The following is a 23,062-nucleotide window of genomic DNA, read 5'->3' on the forward strand; positions in this document are numbered from 1 at the left end:
GGGGGGGGGAAGGGATATCTCAGTGGTTTGAGCATTGGCCTGCTAAACCCAGGGTCGAGAGTTCAATCCTTAAGGGGGCCACTTAGGGATCTGGGGCAAAAATCAGTACTTGGTCCTGCTAGTGAAGGCAGGGGGCTGGACTCTATGACCTTTCAAGGTCCCTTCCAGTTCTAGGAGAGAGGACATCTCCATTATTTTATTTATTTATAGAACTACCTAGAATAGTTTCGCCAAATTTAGGATTAACATGATAAAAACGGTCACTTCCCCAAGACACTAGTTCTCAGCATTCTTTACAAGCCATTTTAACAAATATCTAATCCACTACAAGAAAATCATGGCTTGCATGCTGAGGCTGTTAATCTCATTGCAGAGTTGCTAGTCTAATGCCATAAATAATACAAGGATACACAAACAATATGGATAAGTTGAAATTTTTTTTTATTGGAAAACAAATATACAACTTGGAATGGATTTGAGGCAAATTGTGCCATAAGCAGATTCTTTTGAAAATAAGTGGCTAAAGAAAAGTTTAAAAAGCATAGTAATAGGAGAAAATGTTTTTCCGGTACAGGACCAGTAGTACAAAAAAATAGTGTACGAGTACCTGGATAATACACCCGTTTTGCAATAGTGCAACTTTTAAGTTTCATATTGTTAACTATCAATAGTCCACGCAGAGTTAAGGCTCCACATTTCAACAACATGCTAAGTTTCCTAAAGAAAGCTACTTTAACAGGCATAACCAAGATGTTCCCTCATTTGATCAACTCCAACTAACTTTAGATGTGCAGAAGGGCTTAAATATCCAGAGTAAGCCACATGCAACATTTGTAACTTTGATCAATTTTCCAAAAAATTATCAGAACAATGACAGTAAGATAAAGGGAGAAAAACATGGAGGAATGGAATTCTAATTGCTATACATGCATATTCTTTTGACAGTAAGGGAAAAACCTTTTACAGATAAGTTACAAACAGAAGGCAAATAAACAATTTTGTACAAGAAATTTAACACATTCTGTACAATCTCTTCACTTTGCTGTCATCATTTGTACAAACTCTGCAAAGGAAAAAAAGTTGTATTAGTATTTTACAAATTAAGTTCTTATGCAATTAGACTACAGGCTCTCAGAACAGAAAGGAATCACCCTCTCTACAAATGGTAAGGATTACTGTATTTACAGAGCTACTGTGCTAGTGAATGTCTGAGATGCCTCTTGCAGGAAGAGGTTTGAAGTTATGCTATCTTCTCCAGCACTCTATTCCAGAAGAACCCTGTGACCGGCATATCAGCATGTCATTTGCTGGAGTTTTAGTTCTAAACTTACTGGGGGTCAGCTTGTCCCACAAAACATAAGGGACATTTGTGGTATTGAGTCCCATAATGTTTTGGGGCCTTATCTTACACCTCATACCAGAGTTAGGAAATAATGTTTCTAGCAGACCTCTAGAAGGCCATAATTAAGTTTTCAGAAGGTTTCTTTGACATATCTTTAGCAAATGCTTAGCAGCTGCAGATATTTGTCGGCTTTGAAGAGACTTCCACTCTGTACAATACTATTTCCCTTCATTTTACTATTTTACCTGGCCTGCTTTGACTACTGGGCAAAGGCTGCATTACCAGTCACTTTCATAGGAGAGGGAAAGTTAACTGCCATGAAATACAAAATTGAAATAACTAGCTTTTGTTTATTGTGTTTGCACAGAAGAGGCTGCAATATGAACCAATGAAGCAATTGATGGTTTAGGGGTGACTTGATTACAGTCTAAATATCTACATCAAGAGCCCATTAACAACTATTTTGTTCACCAATACAGCAGAGAAAGATAACAACCCAATTGCTGAAAGTTGACGCTAGAGAAATTCATACCGGAAATAAGGTGCACTTTTTGACAGTAAAGGTCATGGAGAATCCATCACTGAATTTTTAAATCCAGATTGAATGCTTTTCCTAAAAATATGCTCTAGGAATTATTTTGGGGAATTTCTATGGCATGTGTTACACAGGAGGTCAGAATACACCACCACAATAGTCCCTCCTGACCTTAGAATCTATGAATCTGGGTTTCATTGACCTAGGGATAAGCATGCTGATGGGGTGGAGTTTGAGGGCATCTGAAGACATTAACTGGCATGCTCTTGGGGGCATTGACTAGCCACTGAGCAGCACAGGGAGAAGGAGCCACAAAGTCTGCTGGAAGAAAGGGGACCTGCTCTCTCAAATGAGCAGCACACTTCTCTTTTGGTAGGGGAGGGAAGAATGGCAGGAGAGGTGGAATCAGTCCTTAATTGCATGCGCTTTCTTCATACTCTGGTCTAATTTCCCTGCTTTAGCTTCAAGGTAGGGGACTAGCCATTCATAAGGGGGAAGAAAAGGAAAGAAACAATTACTAAAATAGAGCTCTCAGGGTTTAGATTTTATGTATGCAGTGAAACATGATTTATTTGGTCCTGGCCATTGAAGTGTGCTTAATGTTAGTTGCCCTCTAAAAATTTGCCTTTTTGCTTCAGGAAAAAGTGGAACCTTTTCTGTGAAAAATGTCTCAGATGTAGAGAGTACAAGGACTAGTGCTAGACTTAGCCAGTTATTTCCATTTTGACAATCTATAGGATTGATAGTGTAACAGAGTTATAGAAACAAGCAACTAATTGCTAGAAATCTAAATGGTTGTTTGCTTACCCTCTTACTGCCATATAAATTGGAGTAGCAACTTTGGTCCCATTAACAGCAAGTCTAATTAAATGGCTTCTCACTCCAAAGCCAAAGCTTACAAAGGTAAAGATATACAGAAAGGTGTGTAATCTTAGCTGACTAAAAATATTAAGGACTGTTACAGCCGAAGGATTTGATTCCTTTTTAGGTATCCATGAAGACTCCCTTGGTTGCCCTAGAGTTGAGCTAGGAATTATCTGTGGACATGAGATCAACTAGGGTCCTTACAATATGTATAGTTCCCAAGGATAAAATGAAATCTTAACACTATCCAGCTTCATTCCAAACAATAGTACCTCTTTGACACCTCTTTGGCACTTTAAAATTTTCATGGATTTAAAACAAGCAAACAGTCTCAGGATACCAGTGAGTAAGGAACACAAACTTGGTATAAGTAGGTCACCGCTGTACTATTTCATATGAAATACTTTATATATTTGTTAAGTCTAGAGTTCTTTAGACTACTGGATTTAAGGGATTTTCGCCTCCTGCCAAGTTAGTCTAAGATTTAACTCCTGACAGATTTCAGACTAGATTTCCTAGTATGGTTTTTCTATTAATAGCTTTAATTGGGGTAGAGCTGAAATGCAATATATGTACAGCCACCAGTTAAACTCATCTCCTCATTCTGTACAACATTGTACTGGAAGGAGCTACTGGTTCTGGTTGAGTTAGTTTTGGGAAGGATTTTATGACACTGCATTAGCCACCTGAATTTAACTGGTCTGTATAACTGTTCCACTGCCATCCTTCATCTCTAGAAGCAAAAGCAGTAAACTGGTATCTATAATTGGGAGCCAAAGAATCACTTATGAAGCTATTTAAGAAGTTGGAGTGATTTAAATGGTACCAAATATATACAGGAGACATTTCCCACATAAACATAAATTCTTGTAATCTGGTGTAGCTGAATGAAGCTTGACTTCAGTTGAACACTTCAGGTCCTCCTTATCCACCAAGTAGCTCCTCAGACCAGAAAACAAGAATCCATTGTTTCTAGTGAAATTTACCTTCATAGTTTACTTGACCATCACCATCAATGTCTGCTTCCCTAATCATCTCATCAACTTCTTCATCTGTTAGCTTCTCTCCAAGATTTGTCATCACATGGCGAAGTTCTGCAGCACTAATATACCCATTTCCATCCTAAAGAAACAAGTTTAAAACCGTTTCAAGAGATTTTCAGTGTAAACCAAATAACTTCTGAAATTACTCTACATACAGTACTTCTATTCTAGAGAAGCTCCTAAATTTTGTCCAGAAGAGTTGCTAATTGCTCTCCCCATCACATCACCACTTCCAGAGGGCAAGTGACCATGTCAGATTTGTTTTCAGTAGTATCTCAGTAATTCATAAGTAAACGCAGAGCCAATAAATTAACTGTACAACTGACTTAATATGCATATATCAGCTATACCATTCAAGAAAATTTAAGTGGTCTGGTTTGATATTTCCTCTATAAACAATTATGTACATGCAGTAAGTTGTTGCAGTTCTCAACCCTACTTTGATATCGTACATTTGCAAGTATGAGGAACAAGCCATTGTTTGAATTCAAGCAGCTTTAGTGCAGCCAAAGTGTTTAGTACTGCTGAGAGCCTGTAAATTTATGGACGCTATATTTCCAGCTTTAACAAGTATGTGGACCATTTAGATAGGCACTCAAATGCCTTACTGAAAGATCTCCTGAAATGTGACTACTGCGTGAAACTCCTGAAAGGGATCTCCACGTAGACATTAAGTGTTGTAACATGCCTCCCAAGGAGGTTTAAGATTTCACAGCCACCCCAAATAGGAGAAGTACTTTCCCACTGACTAGCACCTAAAATATGTCCAGGCCTTCTATTTGTTACATGAAAGGATCATCCAAAATCCAACAATAGTGGCAATTAGTAGTGACTAGGTATGATCTTACTATTGTATAAAGGATTTCTAGACTAGTCATTTGGGATTTAGTGGCAAGAGTTATTTGGAATCTGTTTTATTCAATCCCTCAACTAACTTGCAAACCTTATACGATACTTTAGTACCTTATCAAACACACGGAATGCTTCTCTAATTTCTTCTTCACTGTCTGTATCTTTCATTTTTCTTGCCATCATTGTCAGAAATTCTGGAAAGTCAATTGTGCCATTGCCTGCAAGAGAATTCTGTTATTAGTAACACATTTAAGAAATTTATTTTCAACAAATTGCTTTTTAGAAAGCTTACCATCAGCATCTACTTCATTGATCATATCCTGTAACTCTGCTTCTGTTGGGTTTTGACCAAGTGACCTCATCACTGTCCCCAATTCCTTTGTTGTTATAGTACCATCACCATCCTTGTCAAATAGTGAAAAGGCTTCTTTGAATTCTGTTTGACAAGACAAGAGATTAGGCATTTTAATAATCAAAAAGTCTAAAAATCTATCACCTGTGATCAATTATAAACATTTACGGTTTCCTGTTTTAGATTACAGGTTATTGGTTATTTCAGGAACTGAATTTAGTTTTCTAGAATATTGAATCTAGAGCCCTTGCTTTGAAGGAAAATTATCCAAGGGCATTCTGTGCCAAAATAATTAAATTCTGCAAATTGTGTCAAATGTGGAGGGCTCCAGCATGGCATAGGGAGCAAAGGCCACTGGCTGCACAGAGGTGGAAGATCAATCTGCAGCTCCCCCCGAGACACTGACTCAGCGGTGAGGCTGCACCCAACACTGACAGCACAAGGACCAGGCCTGCCCCAGAAACACCCCAGGGACCTGCCCCTCCATGCCAGGTGCAGGCAGGCTCGCTCAGTCTGGCAGGGTCCAAATGTGGAGGGAGCCAGGTATGGGTTGAGAGGGTTCTGCATGGAGCTAGCTGGGTGCAGGCGCCTCAGTGGGGGATCCAGGTGTGGGGCAATCTGGCTGCACAGGGGCTTGTTAGGGGGGTTCTGGGTGCAATGTTAATGAGATGCTGCGAGGGTCCAGGTAAAGATGGTTGGAGCTCAGCGGGGGGAGGGGTGTGTGTGTGTGTGTTCCAGATGCCGGGGGAATGAGGGTGGGATCCAGGTGCAGCTGGTTGGGCTCATTGGGGTGGGGATCCAGGTACAGGGGGAATGGGACTCATGGGGTGGGAGGGGTCTGGATCCGGCAGAGTGAGGTTCTGCGGAAGCGTCTGGGGGGGTTTGGCTGCACAAGGATTGGGCGGATGGGGGAGCAGCTCCCTGTACAGCGATCCCTCCACAGCTGAGGAGTGATGTGTGTGTGGGGGACATTTCTCTGCAGGGCAGCAAAGAAATCTGTGAGGGGACAAATTCTGCATGTGTGCAGTGGTGCAGAATTCCACCAGGAGTAGAAAATCTCCCAGCAGAGTCTTTGGGTCTACCAGGCTTATCTACAGAACAATTCAATTACAGTTTGAAGGAGAGCATAGTAAGTTTAAGAAAAGCTCTTAAATATTTGCTGGAGTGAATTCCACCTAGAACTGGAAACCCTAAATGTAATTCAATCCTTTCATGCATAAAAATGGAGAGGCCATCTATCAGTACCTAGTGAGCTTTCTCCCTAACTGAAGGAGTTGTGTTTAAGAAATGTGCCTATTTTTCTAATATGAAAAGGTTAGCCATAGATTAAAGTTTAGTATTAGAACTAGTAACAGTCAAAATTAAACAATTTCTATCGAAATTTCAGTTTTCCAATTTGTTTTGATTAGCCCTAGCATTAGTGTATTCTATACTCCATCTGAGAGAATTTAAAGTAGAGCCATCCAGAAATTGGCTACTTCTGCTGATCTAAAGGAAGCATGCTTGACGTGAATAAAACCATTTGAGTCTACTTGCAGAGGTTTTGCAAGTAAACATGTAGCTTGATTTTAACTGGTAAGTCCTGTTACATAAGATACTTGAAAGCAGTAGGTTCAAGCCATCTCTTACGACAAGAAGCCAGAAGAGCCTCAGATACTTATGCCTAACTCAAAAACAAGTCACCTGAGTTTTAACTCAAATGCAAGCCAATGAAATATTCTAAAAATGAAAATACATCATGATGCAATCAAAAGGAAGGTGGCCATCTAAAATCAGGACATTCTTGCTGGAATATTTAACATTTGACTTTGGTCAAATAGATGGTCAGCTGACATTATTTGATCCACTTGCCAAACTTAACCAAGCAAGGCCATGTTTAAGACTTGTGACTATCAGCACCGTAAGTCACTAAACAGGAACAATTTGAAAACCGAATAGACTTGGAACAAAAGATTGAGACTTCATTAGCAGCCTTTTCATATACTACTGTAGATGAAACATTAATACTTTTGTACATTACTAAAGTAGGCAGTTACAGCTATTTCAGTCACAATATCCTAGACGAAAGTAGCTTTTGAACAGCAACCTTTCCTCCTTAAGGGAAAAGAATTCAGAAGTATTTGGCTCTTGTACAATTGTAGAATAGTTACAGCTCAATTTGAGGGCTCAGTTGCATTTTATTCTTCACTAGAAATAGTAATCAATCCACTCAGGTGGTTAAGTGCAATTGTGAGCATTTCCAGTAGGTATTAATTTGCTTCAGTCCTAGCACTGCTCAAAGTAAGCATTCAGAGCCCTAAGAAACTGTGATTAAGGATCAGTTTAGAGAGGAGTGCCTCACCGCTACCTACTGTACCAAGGACACCTGCAAGTACTCCCAAATACCAAGTACATTCCCTAAGGAAGGTTAGTACAGTAACTCTTCACTTAACATTGTAGTTATGTTCCTGAAAAATGCGACTTTGAGCAAAATTATGTTAAGCAACTCCAATTTCTCCATAAGAATTCATGTAAATGGAGGGGTTAGGTCCGGGGAATTTTTTTTTTTTTTTGGCCAGACAAAAGGCATTATACTTTTTAAACAAGCAATTTAATACAGGTAATAAACAGGCTGGCAGCCCCCCTACACCACCACCCCAGTGCCTCCCGCCCGCTGGCGGATCCCACGGATCAGTTCCTTCCCCTTAAACTCCCCGCCTACTGCCCATGGCAATCAGCTGTCTTGCGGCATTCAGGAGGCTGAGGAAGGAGCGAGGATGCGGCATGCAGCCTCCTCCCTCCCCTGCCTCCTGAATGCCACAAACCAGCTGACTGCTGTGACAGGAGGCAAGGGGAGCAGGGGGGAAGTCGCTGATTTACAGGTGGGCAGGAGGCACTGGGGTGGGGGTGTAGGGGAGCTGATAGGGGGCTACCAGCTGTGGACAAAGCAAGCAGCCAAACAATGTTATAGTGGAGCATTGCACAACTTTAAACGAGCATATTCTGTAATGGAGGAGGGACGTAACATCGAAACAACGTTAAGCAAGAGGACGTTAAGTGGGGAGTTACTGTACAAAAAAAAACACTGTTTGGCTGTACAATCCAGTAACAAAGCTGTTTGAGTCCATACCAAAAACATCTACCTTTGGCAACAGGCACCCAATTTAAACTTAAAAGTAAGGTTTGACTACTAATTTACATTTTCTTTGCATGAAGCTGGTTTGAGCCTTAATGACTAAAATATTCTGAAAATTCTGCTAGCTAAGCGCAAGGCAGGCCACCTCTCCAAGAGGCAGTAGCTAGGTGAACAGGAAAGTTCAAAGTTCTCCTGTCAAGCAAGCTCTGTCCACAACGGGTGTTAGGTCAGTTTAACAGTGTCATTCAGGGGTGTGGATTTTTCCTAAGCTTCTCAACAGTAAGTATTCAAAAAAACTCCACACCCACCTCCACGAGGGGCATAGCTCCCAGCGCTGGTGCACTGTCTACACTGGCACTTTACAGTGCTGAAACTTGTGGGCTCAGCAGGGGGCGGGTGTCTCACACCCCAAGTGAGAAAGTTGCAGCACTGTAAATTGCTGGTGTAGACAAGCCTTAAGACTCATATGTTGTATGCTGAATATCCCAAGACAGTAGTTCTCAACCAGGGGTACATGTACACAAAGGTCTTCCAGAGGGCTCATAAACTCATCTAGATATTTGCCTAGTTTTACAACAGGCTACATAAAAAGCACTAGCAAAGTCAATAAAAAACTAAAATTTTATACAATTTTTATACTATATAGAGCAGTATAAAAACACTAAAATGGAAGTACAATATGTATATTCCCATTGATTTTGTAATATGATAAAAATGAGAAATCAACAAGTAATAGTGTGCTATGACATTTTTATGTCTGATTTTGTAAGCAAGTCATTTAAGAGCGGTATGTTTAAACTTGGGGTATGCAAGACAAATCAGACTCCTGAAAGGGTTACAGTAGTCTGGAAAGGTTGAGAACCACTGTCCCAAGGCACTTCAATAGAAGTTAAATTCATGCTTTTGTTAAAGTGAGCACAGGCACATGTTAACAGAAAAAAAATCAGAAGTGCACTGTAACAGGGGTTCTCAACCTCTCTCTCTTTCTGAGCCACCACTCAAAACTCAATGGCCCAGCTGTGCCCCAACAACTTTTTTCTGCATATAAAAGCCAGAGCTGGCATTAGGGGGTAGCAAGCAAGGCTACTGCCCAGGGCCCCACACCACAGGGGCCCCTGCAAAGCTGTTGCTCAGGCTTCGACTTCAGCCCCAGGCGACAGGGTTCTGGGCCCCAGGCTTCAGCACTGCATGGCAGGGCTTTGGCTTTCTGCCCTGGGCTCCAGTGAATCTAACATTGACCCTGCTTGGTGGACCCCGTGAAACCTGTTTGCAGCCCACCAGAGGGCCCTGGACCCCTGGTTGAAAGCCACTTCACTATATCACCAGTTTGCAACTCAACATTTATTTTACATGCAGCTACCTGTTAGCATGCTCCACAAGAGTTACAGTTAAGTAAGTCATTCCCTGTGAAAAGGGACACTCCCACCTCCATTACAGCAATGAGAAAGTCTAGGAAATAGGCTTTAACACATGTTCAGGGTCCTGTGGATCAATAGTGGGGAGAGTAAATTCCAGTGTTCTGACAACTATTACTGTATCTATCACAATGAAACATATGAAAGCGTTTGAAGCCAGGGCAATCCCTCTATAGATCAAAGGTATATAAAACACTCTACAGAAAACAGTGCTAAGTGGGCAACTATATTCTGTACCAGCTGAAGTTTCCAAATGGTCTTCAGGAGTAGCCTCAAGTAAAGGACATTGAAATAGGTCAATTTGGAGGTGACAAAGCCATGGCTAACTGTGACAAGAGCTGCATCACAGAGAGAAGATACACTCCTGGCCAAGTCTCATACATGAAAACACATTCTTGGCCAATACAGCTACCTTGACTTCTGGAGGCACCTGTGGACCTCACATTGCCAACTCATGATTTTGTCATTGGTCTCATGATGACTCCAGGAGCTGGGGCTTTAAGGAACGCAAAGTGGATATTTGATGATTTCAGCCCTCATTCTTAAAAGAAACTTTCTAGCCCTCGTGGCTGTGGAGAGTTTCAAAATGTGACCCCAGTGCATCCTAATGGATCAAAAAGCAGAAGGCAAATAAAAAGAACACCAAATCTATTATTTTTAGATAACTATGCTTTTTGATGAGCCTGACTCAGGCTCAGTCAAAAATCCTGACTCATGATTTTTCTATCTACTTGAGTAATAAAAGTCAGACTTCATCAAAAAGTCAGTATCTCCTTAGTCATTTTCTATTAGATTAGCTGAATGGAGGGTAATGCTAATGATTATATCCACATTAACACTAATCCAAGTGAACTCATCTAGACCCCAGTGCCAGCCTGACACAGAGGCAAGCCATTTGTGGTCCAAAAATGGTACAGAGGGTCATCTACACATTAGAGCACTGTAGCACACAAGTATGGTAGTGCCTTTCAGCCTTGTGGTACCCACAGTGATCACCCAGTAGAATCTTCTTCATACTCAAATTGCAGGCATTCCAGGGCCTTGCCAACGTCCACAAGTGTCAATCTCTTGTGTTCAACAGTATAAAAACAGCTGATAAGTGAGAGACTGTGCACTCAGCTATATTGATGTTGACCAAGAGATGAGAGCAGTCTATCATACCCAGGCTAAAAACATGACTGGCTCGGTTAAAGAATCTTAGATTCTCCAGGTGTTGACCAGGTACAGGTATCACTTTCTCAGTCTTCCCCGAAACAGAAAGTAGGCTTGGCAAGCTGGTCAACTGACCAGTCAAATATTCCAGCAAGAATGCCTTGACGTAGACAGTGGCCTACGCTTTGGATGGCACCATGATGCAATCTGTTAGCAAGCCTATTTAAGTGTCCTGATCTCTCATTCCACTACATGCTAATGACATCTGTTCGAAAATGAACTAACTGAAAGTTAAGTATCTTGATTGTTCTAGATTTGACCCAAACATTGCATGTGGGCCTGGCATACAAATATATACAAATGTACATGGATGTTTACAAAGCACATTAACAAGTTAAGACAGTTCCTGCCCTGAAGATCTTGCAATTTAAACTAGATAAACATACAGACGTTAACTCAGAAGGGAGTGGAAAGGGTTTACAATCATAAAGGGCCTATCTATGCTTAAAACGCTATAACAGTGCAGCTGAGATGCTACAGTGCTTCAGTGTACAACAGAGGTTCCTCAACTGTGAGATGCGCCCCTCTAGGTGGGTGCGGAGGAATGTTCGGGGGAGTGCAGCAGGCCAAGGCAGGCCAGGGAGTGCCACCCAGCCCTGCCCCACCTTTAGCTCTGCTCCTGGCTCCATGCCAGATGTCCCCAGCTTTGATACAGCTCTGCACTTGGTCGGTGGCCCGGCTGCTAGTCCCCACTGTGGCCCACCCACAGCCACCAACCCCAACTGTGGGGCACACGCAGCTCAGGCCCCTAGCTGCCTTACCCCATCCCCCACCTCAACCTGCTCCTAGCCCTAGCCCCAAAATGGGGTGGTGGGGGAAGAGGCACTACCCTCAAAAGTTTGGAGACCACTGGTATAGACATCCTACACCAGCAGGAGGTGTTTTCCCATTGACGTAGGTAGTGCACTTGAGAGGCTGTAGGTAGGTCAATGGAAGAATTTTGTTGCCCTAGTGCTATCCACACTAGGGCCTTGGCTACACTCGCGGATTCACAGCGCTGCCGCGGCAGCGCTGTGAAGCGCAAGTGTAGTTGCACCGCCAGCGCTGCGAGAGCTCTCTTGCAGCACTGCAAATACTCCACCTCTCCGAGGGGAATAGCTTGCAGCGCTGCGAGCGAGCGTGCAGCACTGCAGGCGCTGATTACAGTGGCGCTTTACAGCGCTGCACTCAGGGGGGGGGTGTTTTTTCACACCCCTGAGCACAGCAAGTGCAGCACTGTGAATTGCCAGTGTAGCCAAGGCCTGTGTCACTTTTTGTTGACATAGATAAGTTGTCTGTCACTTATCTATGTCACTTAAGGGAGTGATATATTTGGGTTAATCTAATTTCCTAGTGCAGACCAACCTTAAGTCTTCTCCCCAACACAAAGAGAAAAGACGCACAGCATCAGGCTGCTTGAAGAGCTTCCCAACTCCTTATCTAGCATACAAGCATTTAAAAAGGACTATATAGTTATGAGTTATTTAATTTCTTTTGTAACTTCAGTTTTGAACATTCATATTTAAATACTAACCTAACACTGCTAAATGAGAGAATTGTTGTATTCTTTAAGAGCTTCACTTCATTGTGTTTTTCATTTTCTACGCTAAAGGAACTCAGTCAAGTAACTTATTTGTAATTAGGCTTAATAAGCCTATTGCAGACCATAAAGTCTTGCTCTGTTCCTATTCTAAGAAATTGTTAGTGATTTAAACTTTGACCATTTGACAATATTTGACCAATATTTGACTAGTCAACTGTCCAGTTTTTTTGGACAGTCAAATACTCAACTGAGGGAAACTAGCAAATCATCAGCTAGTTTATTGTTACAACAGCTTCCTGAACCAATGCCTAATCATCTCAGATGTACTAGTACCCTGTCCTCCTACTGGACAAAGTAGCAGTCTCCTCCACTAATGGACCCATACACTGATCCACAAGGTATTCAGGTGCCTGATTCCTTGTTTTAGGCTCCATAAGACTCCCAAACTATATGCGCCTAAACTAAGTTCTTGGGCTCAGAGTTCCCTATGGGATCTATTGACTGAGCATGTGCACTGCTGCCTCCCTCTAGGTGTCCAGATAACTAGCTCCTGCGAAAGCACCAGAGATTCAGTCACCTAAGCTGCATGCGGGGCCTAATCAAGTAGGCATGCTCAGAGGCTCCCTACTGGAGCAGGTACCATGTAAAATCTGTACAGAGGAAAGGGCACCACCACCTCCAAGCTTTCTGCCTGAGGGAGTAATTGAATATGGTCTCGCACATCAGGTCAGTGTTCTAGCTACTGGCCTAAAAGAGAAGGTGGGCACTGCTACCACCTCCTCTGATGGTTGTGGGGAGTTAAGACATTTAGTTCCCTTTCATCTTCATTAGCAAAGAGATGCCTTCTGTAAATTGCAGCCCAAAATTTAGATGGGCATCACCAAGAGAAGGATAGGGCTTAGAATAAATCCCTCTCATCACCATCTACTATTGGATAGTTTAGGCAGCTCTTCACCAACTTTGCTAGCTTTTAACTCCTGTTCTAAGGCACCTCTCTCCCCATTCATTGTAGAGGGAAGCCTAGGCATCTGAAATTCAGGCTTTGTGGACCTCAGTGTTTCTTTGATTGTCTAGGTGTTGCAACTCCCTTGGTTGATCTGGTCCCCAATATCTCCTTCCCAGATTGGGTCAGCCAAGAAAGATAGCTCCTGCTCAGAAGTGGTATGCTAGACAGGTAGACCAACTACTTCCAGAAATTAGTTAAGTTAGTGTCAGAAACTTTGAACAATTCTTGTTGTTGACCTCTTCCCCATCTTCACTGAACAAGGCTGTGTACCTGTACAGGCTAATAATCCAATCTACATATCCTCCATGAAGCAGAAAGGTAACTTGTAGTACCAAGCAGTAACTTCAGCATAAATTAAGACTACATGGCTCCACCAAGCAGTTCAAAACTCGGAACAGTTCTACCAACTGTGACTTCAGATGCTTTAATAAAGAAAATAACTTTTCTAAACAGCCATGAAAAAGTTTCAAGCGTTCTCTATATCATTGTGAGACTAACCTCTGCCACTAAGGCTATGTCTACACGGGCAATGGTCTTTCAGAGGGGTTGAACTCCCCCCCCCCCAGACAAAAGTTTTGGGGTGACAAGTGCCTGTGTGAACAAAATGTTGTCGGCTGAAGCACTCTCCTGAAGACAACGTAAACGCTGCTCGTCAGGGGTGGAAGTTTTTTGTTGGCAGGAGAGCCAACAAAACAGTGGCTACACTGCACAACTTTTAACGTCACGGCTGTACCGACATAGCCATGTTGCTAAAAGCTGTGTAGTGTAGCCATAGCTTAACTCTTCGGAAGCCTTCTTCCATCTATGTATTACTGGGACTTCAGGATTAAATGTGGGCATCACCACCAAGAATAAAAAGTTCTTGCCTAAAAGGGATCTGTCACAATCTTCCAATACCAAATCCAAGTCTCAACATTAGTATTAGTATTATTGGGTCTCAAGCCACCTGGTATATACCAGTTGTCAGTCTGAACATAGATGAAGACATTTGTTGAATAAGCTACCACTTACTTGTCTGAGAAGTGACTGACACTGTTTGAAGAACTCAAGCCCCCACTATCATCTCAGATACACTGAAGTACGTTTACTACACAATGCAGTTACTAGTTGTATACCACACATTCAGAGTGTATCCCATATGTAACATTTTAGGAGACAAAATTGAAGTGTCAGGACCACAATTTCAATCCAGTTTTTATTTCCAGGCTGTGCATTCTCTTCCTTGAAAACATCTCCATCAAATTTTACTATCTCAAGATCTAACAATGTGCTTAGACAGCCACACTTATGTACGGATAAGTTTCTCCATTTGGCTAGAGAACCTGCACTGGCTTTTCCACAACTGTTTGAGGATTTCATGCCCATGTATAGAGTCTTTTCTTGCGTCAAATACATTTGTAAATGAATGCTGTAGTGTCATGAAAATACCAGTAACACCATATTTTCCCCATATTACTGCCTGCAAGAGAGCTGTCAAATGCATAAAACAAACACTAAAAGTGTACTCTCTCAGAAGACAGAATTTTCAAAGTTTGACTTCCTTGAAATGGACTAATGTGAATTTTCAGGATGAAACTAGACATCAAATGATGGAAAGATCCTAAACACCTCTAGATCCACTTTTTCTATCTTAGTGCACCAATAAAAGCTTGTCATGGACATGCATCCATAATCAAACCTGGCAGACAAAGTGATGTAAACTAAATGGATTATGTGATTTATATGCATTACAGAATCAGTAATTTGACACGTATGACTAGCATAACAGAACCTTAGACACGATCATGGCAAGGCCATAATTGACCTATTTTTCAAACTCTCTACTCCAATATGTAGGTGTCAAGTTGTCCTCCCCCCCCCCCCCACTTTTGGATTTCAAAGCCACCAGGCAGTCATTGCTGTCCAATCAAATCAACACAGGACTGTCAACGTTTGCATTATCCCTGAAACAGTGTCAGATATTGACCTTCCTGTGTCCTCGCAGAGGTCACCAGTACAAAAAAACTACTACAGCCTGTAAGAGGACCACTAACACCGTAATTTAAGCAACCAGTAAAGAAGTCAAACAAAGCTTGTCTACAACAGATGATCAGACAAGTCACTAATCTTTAGCTATAAAAACCTTAGAAAGTCAAAAGATTTAAGCAGCTATCTATAAGACCTGAGGCTGAATTAGATTGGTCTTACTGCCATGGTACCTATTCTACAAGTATTAGATAAACTTTAGACTTTGATTTCTAAGTCAGTTTAACTTCCAAAACTTAGCAAGAGTTTTCAGACTTCAGCATAAATACACAATACGGTCCCATTGCTCTTCAGTTTCGGAATTGTGCTCAAAACAAAATACTGAGAGGATACCCAAAGGTTTGAGAATATAAACTGTGCTAGGAAAGGGGTTACATGCATCCAAAATTTAATTTATCTGAATATGGAATTAATGCCTAGGAGCAATCTTAAACATGGGTACCAGTGATTTGTTTATATTTAGGACTCAGATAAGATTAGACTTCAATGTTTATTTTGAACACACAAACATCTTTACCTCTAATTCTAATGCTATTTAAATATACTTTTAATAGCAGGAAAGTGCTTCAAGATTTATCAGGATCTACTGAAACAGTAGGCCCCATTCAAACTCAACCATTTTAACAAGATCTGCAATCTGTATAGCTAGATAACAATATAGTAACAGACTAAGACTAAGTGAAATCTGAGGCCTTGGCTACACTTACCCGCTAGTTCGGCAGCTGGAAATCGAACTTCTGGGTTCGACTTATCGCGTCTAGTCTGGACGCGATAAGTCGAACCCGGAAGTGCTCGCCGTCGACTGCGGTACTCCAGCTCGGCGAGAGGAGTACCGCGGAGTCGACGGGGGAGCCTGCCTGCCGAGTGTGGACCAAGGTAAGTTCGAACTAAGGTACTTCGACTTCAGCTACGTTATTCACGTAGCTGAAGTTGCGTACCTTAGTTCGAATTAGGGGGGTAGTATAGACCAAGCCTGAGTTAGTTCATCTTCTGCAAAAGCAGCAATAATCATTAAAGCCACTTGTCACCCCACCCACAGCAAGTAGTCAATGTTTAGCTCAGGATGTGAGGAAACTTAGTGCCTGGACCATACTTTTGAAATTCTTTATCCCACACTCACTTCAAGAGTAACAGCATTAAGCAAGAAGTCTCCACATGTAACAACTCTTGCTTTTTGCATAATAGTGTAGCTTCCCCAGTTAAAATATTACACAAAAAGCAAATTAAAATATTAGTTCTTATGATATCTTGAATTTGCAAATGAGCAACAAGTAGAAGGCAAATAAGACCAGTTAAGCAATTATTAGTAATAAGCAGAATTCTCAGAGTTCATGAGATCTTATATTTGATGTTACAATAAGCACTGACAAAGCTTCAGGATGAACAATACCTAGTGCTTTACTTTTAGAGATGTACATACCTGCACTGACACTAAAGTTAACAATAATTTTGTGAAACATTTAAAGGAACAGTTAGTAAGTATTAAGCCAAAGTAATATTTAAACCAATTATTTAATATTTATAACAATTAAGGAATATGGTGCTCTACATTATATTGAGGCTGTCATAAAATAGGCCTAATTTAACAATGCAAAGTAGGACTGAAAGAACAGGCTTCCCCATAATTAAATAATAAATATTATGGGGTCTGAACGGTTTTAAGGAGAGAATTATTATTCAGAATCTCAAAATTAGACAACTGATTTGCATCCAATGTTATCTGAAGGGAAAGCCAAGCCTAAGTTTCACTTGCAAACTAAAGACAGCAACTTCTTGTTTGTATTTTCTATATTTAGAGACAGGGATGCTTGAACAATTTGTATAGTGAGGGCGCTGAGAGCCATTGAACCAAACTGTAAACCCTGTATATAATGGAAACCACTTCAAGCCAGGGTGTGGGGCAGCACCCCAGTTCTAGCATCTGTTTAGACATTTAACTCACTCATTAATTATGACTTGCCACATGAACTAAGATCAAATCAATTCAGTGAAACATCAAGTGTGGAGTTTTTGGGGTTTTTTTGGTTAGCTATAGCATCTCAAAACTCACCTGCAATCTGCTCTTCTGTCAGTTGATCAGCCTATAATAGAAAAAATAATGTTATATTCCAGCAAGACAAGAATGAACAGAGAGTCACAAGTGAATATGCTTTTGCAAATAAGTATTCTTAGGTACCCGAGCCTCAGGGCTTACTTATTGCATTTCAATGTTCCAGCTTAGTCCTAAAGCTACAGAGCTGATTCAAAAAATAGTTTGCCGTTAACAAGTTACAATACACATCTTGATTACAACAGGACTAGTCACCAGCTTATTTCCTAGGTTGTTAAAATACCAGCTAGTAATGACCAAATACTGAACAGTGCTAATATAGAGCAGTTAACCTAGGTAAGAGCCTACATCCAATTACTAGACTCCTGAGCCATCGAGTCCCCTCTAGACCATGTTTATAGGTATATCAGTATTATCTGTAGTGAAGACCTAGGAATGTAGGTCTCTATAAATTTAATAGGTAAGGTCTATCCATTGTTCTCTTCCAAGTTCCATGCTAGGTTCAGAAGCAGACTACTGTCTATTTTGAAGAGAATAATAAAGTCATCACTAAAACAAAACATTTCCTAAAATTATCTTGATGTGTTCGTTGAAAGATTCCTGTATGAAAGGCTGGTGATCAAATACCCAGCTTGTACTTGACAGTGATATTTGTATTCAAATAGTTACCAGATTTTTATCTGACAAGTTTGATTAAAACATCAGTCTTAAATTTTTTATTTTAATACCTTTTGACTTTTGTCTTAGGCACCTCAATCTATTCTGCGATACAGTTTAAAGATGCATACCTATAAACCTATTTGTTTTAGTGTCGGGGCCCTACAGTTTGCCAGCAGCAAGGACAAACAGTGTCATTAAAGCCAATTTTAAATAAGTTCCCCTTTTGACAGAATGCAATGGTGGGAGGAGTTTAGTAAGTCTCTAATTTTCAAGTCTAGGTGACCTTTAAATAAGCTTCAGACATTTATTATCAGCATTCAGCTTAGGTTGTGCTGTTCCAACTTTAAGGAATCTTTCTAGAAATTTACCCATTAAAATTCCATTGACAGAAGATTAACCTAATAATCTGCAGCTACTCTAAACACTTACTGATGTGTCAGGCTTGCAGTGTTCCCTCTAATTTTTCCCCACGCATGTGTGGAATGAATTTTGTTATGTGCACCAATATGGTGGTGTGTGACATCATGTAACAAAATTCATGTGGTGGGGCTGAGGAGTTCAGAGTGTGGGAGGGGGCTCAAGGCTGGGGTGGGGCTGAGGGGGTTGAGGTACAGGAGGGTGCTCCAGCAAGGAGAGAGGACTCCCTGCAGCAGCACCTGGGCTGGAGGGAGGGGGAAGAAAAGAGGCACTGCCAGGGAAGAGGTGCCTCTCCCTGCCACAGGGCTGGGGCTGCAGAATAGACACCCCTCCCCTGGCAGGTCCAGACCTGGCTGCCCCAGCTGCAGCAGAGTTGGGGTCGGGCTGCCTTGGCCGCAGCAGGTTGGGGCTAGGCTCAGTTGGGCCCAGGGAGGGGTGCCCCTCCCCCAGCAGGTCCCCAGGTGAGTTCCCTGAGTGCCTGTGCAGCACTAAGAAGGCTGCTGTGCAGCCAGGCAGCTTAAAGGAGACTTAGCAGGCTTGTTTAAAAATTTTGAGATTTCAGCACTGATTCTCTTATCCCCATTTTTATTGTGACCACTCATTTAGTGATGTTGACCAAGCTAGTCTTAAAATTAAGAAATGGGAGGACTACTGTATGACATCACAGTTTAATGTTGCCATTATTCTTAAACTCATTTCACTTATGAGAACAAAGATCTTTGTCCACTCCATCTATCAATGGAAAAGGAATGAGTGAATTAAATAGGTAATTTACAGAAAGGAAAATGGGAGAGAGTTTCATGTATTCAATTTTTTATTTTGAAGAGTGACTGGAAAAACTACAACTGGAATATTCAGAAGTTGGTATAACCCCTTTTAATTCATGAATTTATTCGTGAATTTGCCCAGCGCTTCAGGAAAATTGGGCTATGATACACAGATTTTAGAGGGGAAGTGGACTATAAAATGAATGGACAATGCAGTAATGACCACAGAAAAAAATCAAAAATAGCTGCTCATTGCATCCCTTAAGTTACCTGTGACCCATCCCACAGCACTGAATCAAGTCACACCACCTCAGTTTGGCAGAGTAACAGACATGTACACTATTTTGTGAGCTTCTCTAGCCTACAGCAAAAAGCTAGACAGGCTCAACATCAGGTCCAGTTTTTTTTAAACAAAAAGTGTATTAGACAAAATTTGGACAGATTCAGACAGTCATCCAATTCTTACATGGCATATTTTCAAACTAGTGCATTACTGTAGTGTCAGTCAAGTTCATAGAAAACATCCTTGCACAATTATAGCTGTCTGCCTTTAGAGTGTCATTCAAAGCACATACACTACAAAACAAGCAATACTTTTATGTTAGATGATTTATACCCACTAAACACTCCACAAACAGGTTAAGTAGTGAGCATGTCACTCATTAGTAAACAAGTCAGTACCTGGGAGTTTCTAAATCCTATATACTGTTTACATATCCAGCTCATGTGTTGAGTGTTTCCCCCTCCCCTAATTTAAGATTCCCAAGTATTTCCTGCCTCTGAAAGTGACCATGCAAATCATCCAATAGGTCACTAGCCAGAACATTTATCCTGCTTGTGGCAGTATTTGAAGTGGACATAAGTTTTGGAATAAGAGAGAGACGGTCTATTGAAGGTGTAGTCAGCAAGTCTGCGGCTATATGTCCCCACCAGCCATTACAGCAGAGGTTATGTCTTCAGCTCTGAAGCTGGAGTAGCAGCTACCGAAATAGTGCACTGCCACAGTTGCCTTAGGAAACTTCCCAGTGCATTAAGGCCAGTATATACAGACCTTAGGTTATTCACACCTTGCTGCAGGAACACCTGTTTACCCATCAGGTTGTTTTGAAGGTATGATCTGACCACTCTGCAAGGCTAGTTTCCTACCCACCATTGGTAACTGATAAGTCAAATTCTGCCTGAAAGCCTCCTCCACCTCTGACTTTTCTTCTAAAAATATCATCTTTTAAAGAAGATCATTGCTTAAGTTGATCTGTGTGACATGAGGATGATTTTTTGTTTGCAATCAAAAACCTCCAACTTTTCTAATATATTTCAATGCACCCTCAAATATGTTGTTTCCTTAAAGTTTTGTTCAAGTTTACAAGCTAGTTGCGGTATCATTAGATTAAATCTTTTATGTTAGGTTGCTGAACTGCAGCTCTAATACTGAGTGCCTATCTGTGGTCAGGTGATTAAAACAATAACTAGAGAGCTTAAAGCAAAGACCTACAGGACTAGTTCTACAGTGCAACTCCAGAACAGTGTATGCACCCCCTAGAGGTAAAACTGTGTAATAGTTAAGTCAAACCTTTTGACTATTCCCATCAATAGCTACACAAGAGAACTAGCTATCCTGTGCAGACTTCAACAATTTTAAGCTGGTTCCACAGCAGGCAGTGGAGGAGCCAAATCAGAACAAAGTTAAAGAAAGCCACAGAAACAGATGCCACTGTATTCCAGAACCTAGCATTTAGGTGAAACACCTGTTAACTATAACCAGTGCTGACACAGTCATGCTGCTAGGAAGCACGGAATCAGCAACTAGATAGCTGGATTCATATGTAATTATGTATATGCTGTCACAGTGTGGACTTGTGAGCAAAGCATTATGCACAGTTTAGTACATTCAATTTGAGTAATACTCTTTCACGAGTTTAACCAAGTTTGGTCTGTTGGTACTGACCACAGCCATACTGAAGATGCCACCATGTCCCCTGGTCACACCCATCTCTATATTAAGAACTTGCTTGACTCTTGCAAGCTAATCCAATTTTGGTTTGGTAGGAAAAACAGATACTAGCAAGACAAAGTAAGCATGAAATTCTTTCGTTGCTATATTGAAAACCTATTTCTGATATACAGTATTTGTTCTGGTATTTATCCAGCTCATTTAGAGTAGTGGCATAATCTGGAGTCTTGTGAAACTAGCATCTTCCCCCACCAAAAGGGGCTACTACAGTTACATTGTAGCCAGCACCCTACTTTAGGGGTTGGCTTAAGAATCAAACTGATACTCTGAGAGCAGCTACTGACATAAGGACTCCTTCGCACGGTAAACCTAAGTTCCTTTAATGAGACGAGCAGTAATAGGCACTTGCTAGTATCGTTTTTTCTGATTAGGCAAAGTACTTCTCCCTGGACACCTCCCAATAGCTACGGTAACTGTACTCAGGACACTCGCTCCAGAGCGTGTCCGGGACACGCTAAACGAACAGCTGCTGGGGAGACAAGCCCACGGCCACCGAGAGGAGCGGCTGGGTGGAAGCCGTCACCGAAACGCAATGAAAACCCTTCGCCACGGGAAGAAAGAAGATTCCCGCTGATGAATCCCCGGCGAGCCCGCCCCGGAGCCCTGCCCCAGCCTGGGGACAGATGGCGCGGGGAGGCAGCCCCTCCCCAGCGCCGCGGCAGCCGCAGGGCTCCGCGGTGCGCTGCCAGCGCTCGGGGCCGGCTCCCCGCAACCCCGGCCACACAGGCTCCAGGGGAGCGAGATACGGCCAGTGCCACCGCTGCCGGCTCCCCCCACCGCAGGGGCCTCTTTCCACGAGAAACCGTTATGTGCCCCCCGCGCCCCAAGCATCATGGCGCTCCCAGCCAACTGAACTGACAGTTTGAATTTTGAATCGGCACCGGCGCCACTCGCTCCGGGCGGGAAGGCCGGGCCGCGCGCGCGAGTCGCCTCCCACCCACGCACAGACCCCAGCACTGCCCCGCCGCCCCCTCTCTCTACTCCCGCCCCACCCCACCCCACCCGCCGCAGCCCGGCGAGCCGGCTTCTCCCCTCGCGGACCGGGACACGGAGCTAGTCCTAGGGGACCCGCAGCCCACCCCATCCCCACGCACTCACCATGGTGGCTCGGCCTGGCGGTGGGGGTGTACTAGCTCAAAATACTGTAGCTAACCACTCACTAACTATCCACTCTGCGACTCGGCTCACAGTCACACTGAGCCCAACCCGCTGCCCAGCAATGCCTCATAAACCTCCTCACTCCCCTCCAAGATCACTCCGCGCCCCACCCCCGTCGGTGAAGCAAAAACGAGATCCGGCTCTCCGCTCTCCTATCTACAAACCCTGCCCCCATCTCGAATCTGTACCCGCACTGTCCCCAGGCCCCAGCGGAGGAAAGCGTCGGACACAGGAGAGCGGGAGGGTTCCTCCTGGAGGAACGGCGGGAGCAAGGCCGAGCGTGGCGCTACTTTTCCTGGCGGAGGAACATTTAGGAAAGTGTATCTGAGGCAATGAACTAGAGAAGGAGGGCGCTGATTGGCGGGTTCGTACCTGCAATGCGTCACTTCGGACATGCACAGTCTGGACTAGAAGCGACGCCCTCCCATTGCGCCGCCTGGGGGGCGGTGCTTAGAGCCTACAGTGGTTCCAGGGCGGGCGGCAGAGCGGGATTTTGGGGAGGTCGTGGCACAGGCAGAGCAGGGCCAGCTGGGCTCTTCGTGACTGCATTGCGGCTCGGTCCCCGCCTCCCTGCTGCAGTTGCTATGGCAGGAGGAGTCCCTACCTTCCCTTCCCAGGGAGTCAGGCTGTAGCTGGTTGGGTAGGGTGCGTCAGGCTCATAGCTCTCTTCTCCCACGCGGGCCTCGCCTATGCATTGAACTTAGGTTGATCTAGAT

The 23,062-nt window shown here is 42.8% G+C and overlaps 1 protein-coding gene across 1 annotated transcript; it reads right to left on the bottom strand.

Annotated features, from left to right (window-relative positions):
• Window positions 1-424: 424 nt before the first annotated feature.
• On the bottom strand, window positions 425-22,664 carry CALM2 (calmodulin 2). Its single transcript, XM_005311468.4, has 6 exons — window positions 22,287-22,664; window positions 17,334-17,364; window positions 4,929-5,072; window positions 4,748-4,854; window positions 3,728-3,863; window positions 425-1,063 (listed from the first exon to the last, which is right to left on the bottom strand). The coding sequence occupies exons 1-6, from the start codon at window positions 22,287-22,289 to the stop codon at window positions 1,035-1,037; spliced, it is 450 nt and encodes a 149-aa protein (XP_005311525.1). The 5' UTR covers window positions 22,290-22,664; the 3' UTR covers window positions 425-1,034.
• Window positions 22,665-23,062: the final 398 nt, after the last annotated feature.

Source organism: Chrysemys picta, chromosome 3 (assembly GCF_011386835.1).
Source record: "Chrysemys picta bellii isolate R12L10 chromosome 3, ASM1138683v2, whole genome shotgun sequence".
Taxonomy (NCBI): domain Eukaryota; kingdom Metazoa; phylum Chordata; order Testudines; family Emydidae; genus Chrysemys; species Chrysemys picta.

Excerpts from the sequence above, each read along its gene's own strand:
- CALM2 (XM_005311468.4), bottom strand. Across the intron at positions 3,864-4,747 it reads CATTCCGTGTGTTTGATAAG|GATGGAAATGGGTATATTAG; the intron begins GTACTAAAGTAT and ends TTGTTTCTTTAG. Across the intron at positions 1,064-3,727 it reads TGGTCAAGTAAACTATGAAG|AGTTTGTACAAATGATGACA; the intron begins GTAAATTTCACT and ends TTTCCTTTGCAG.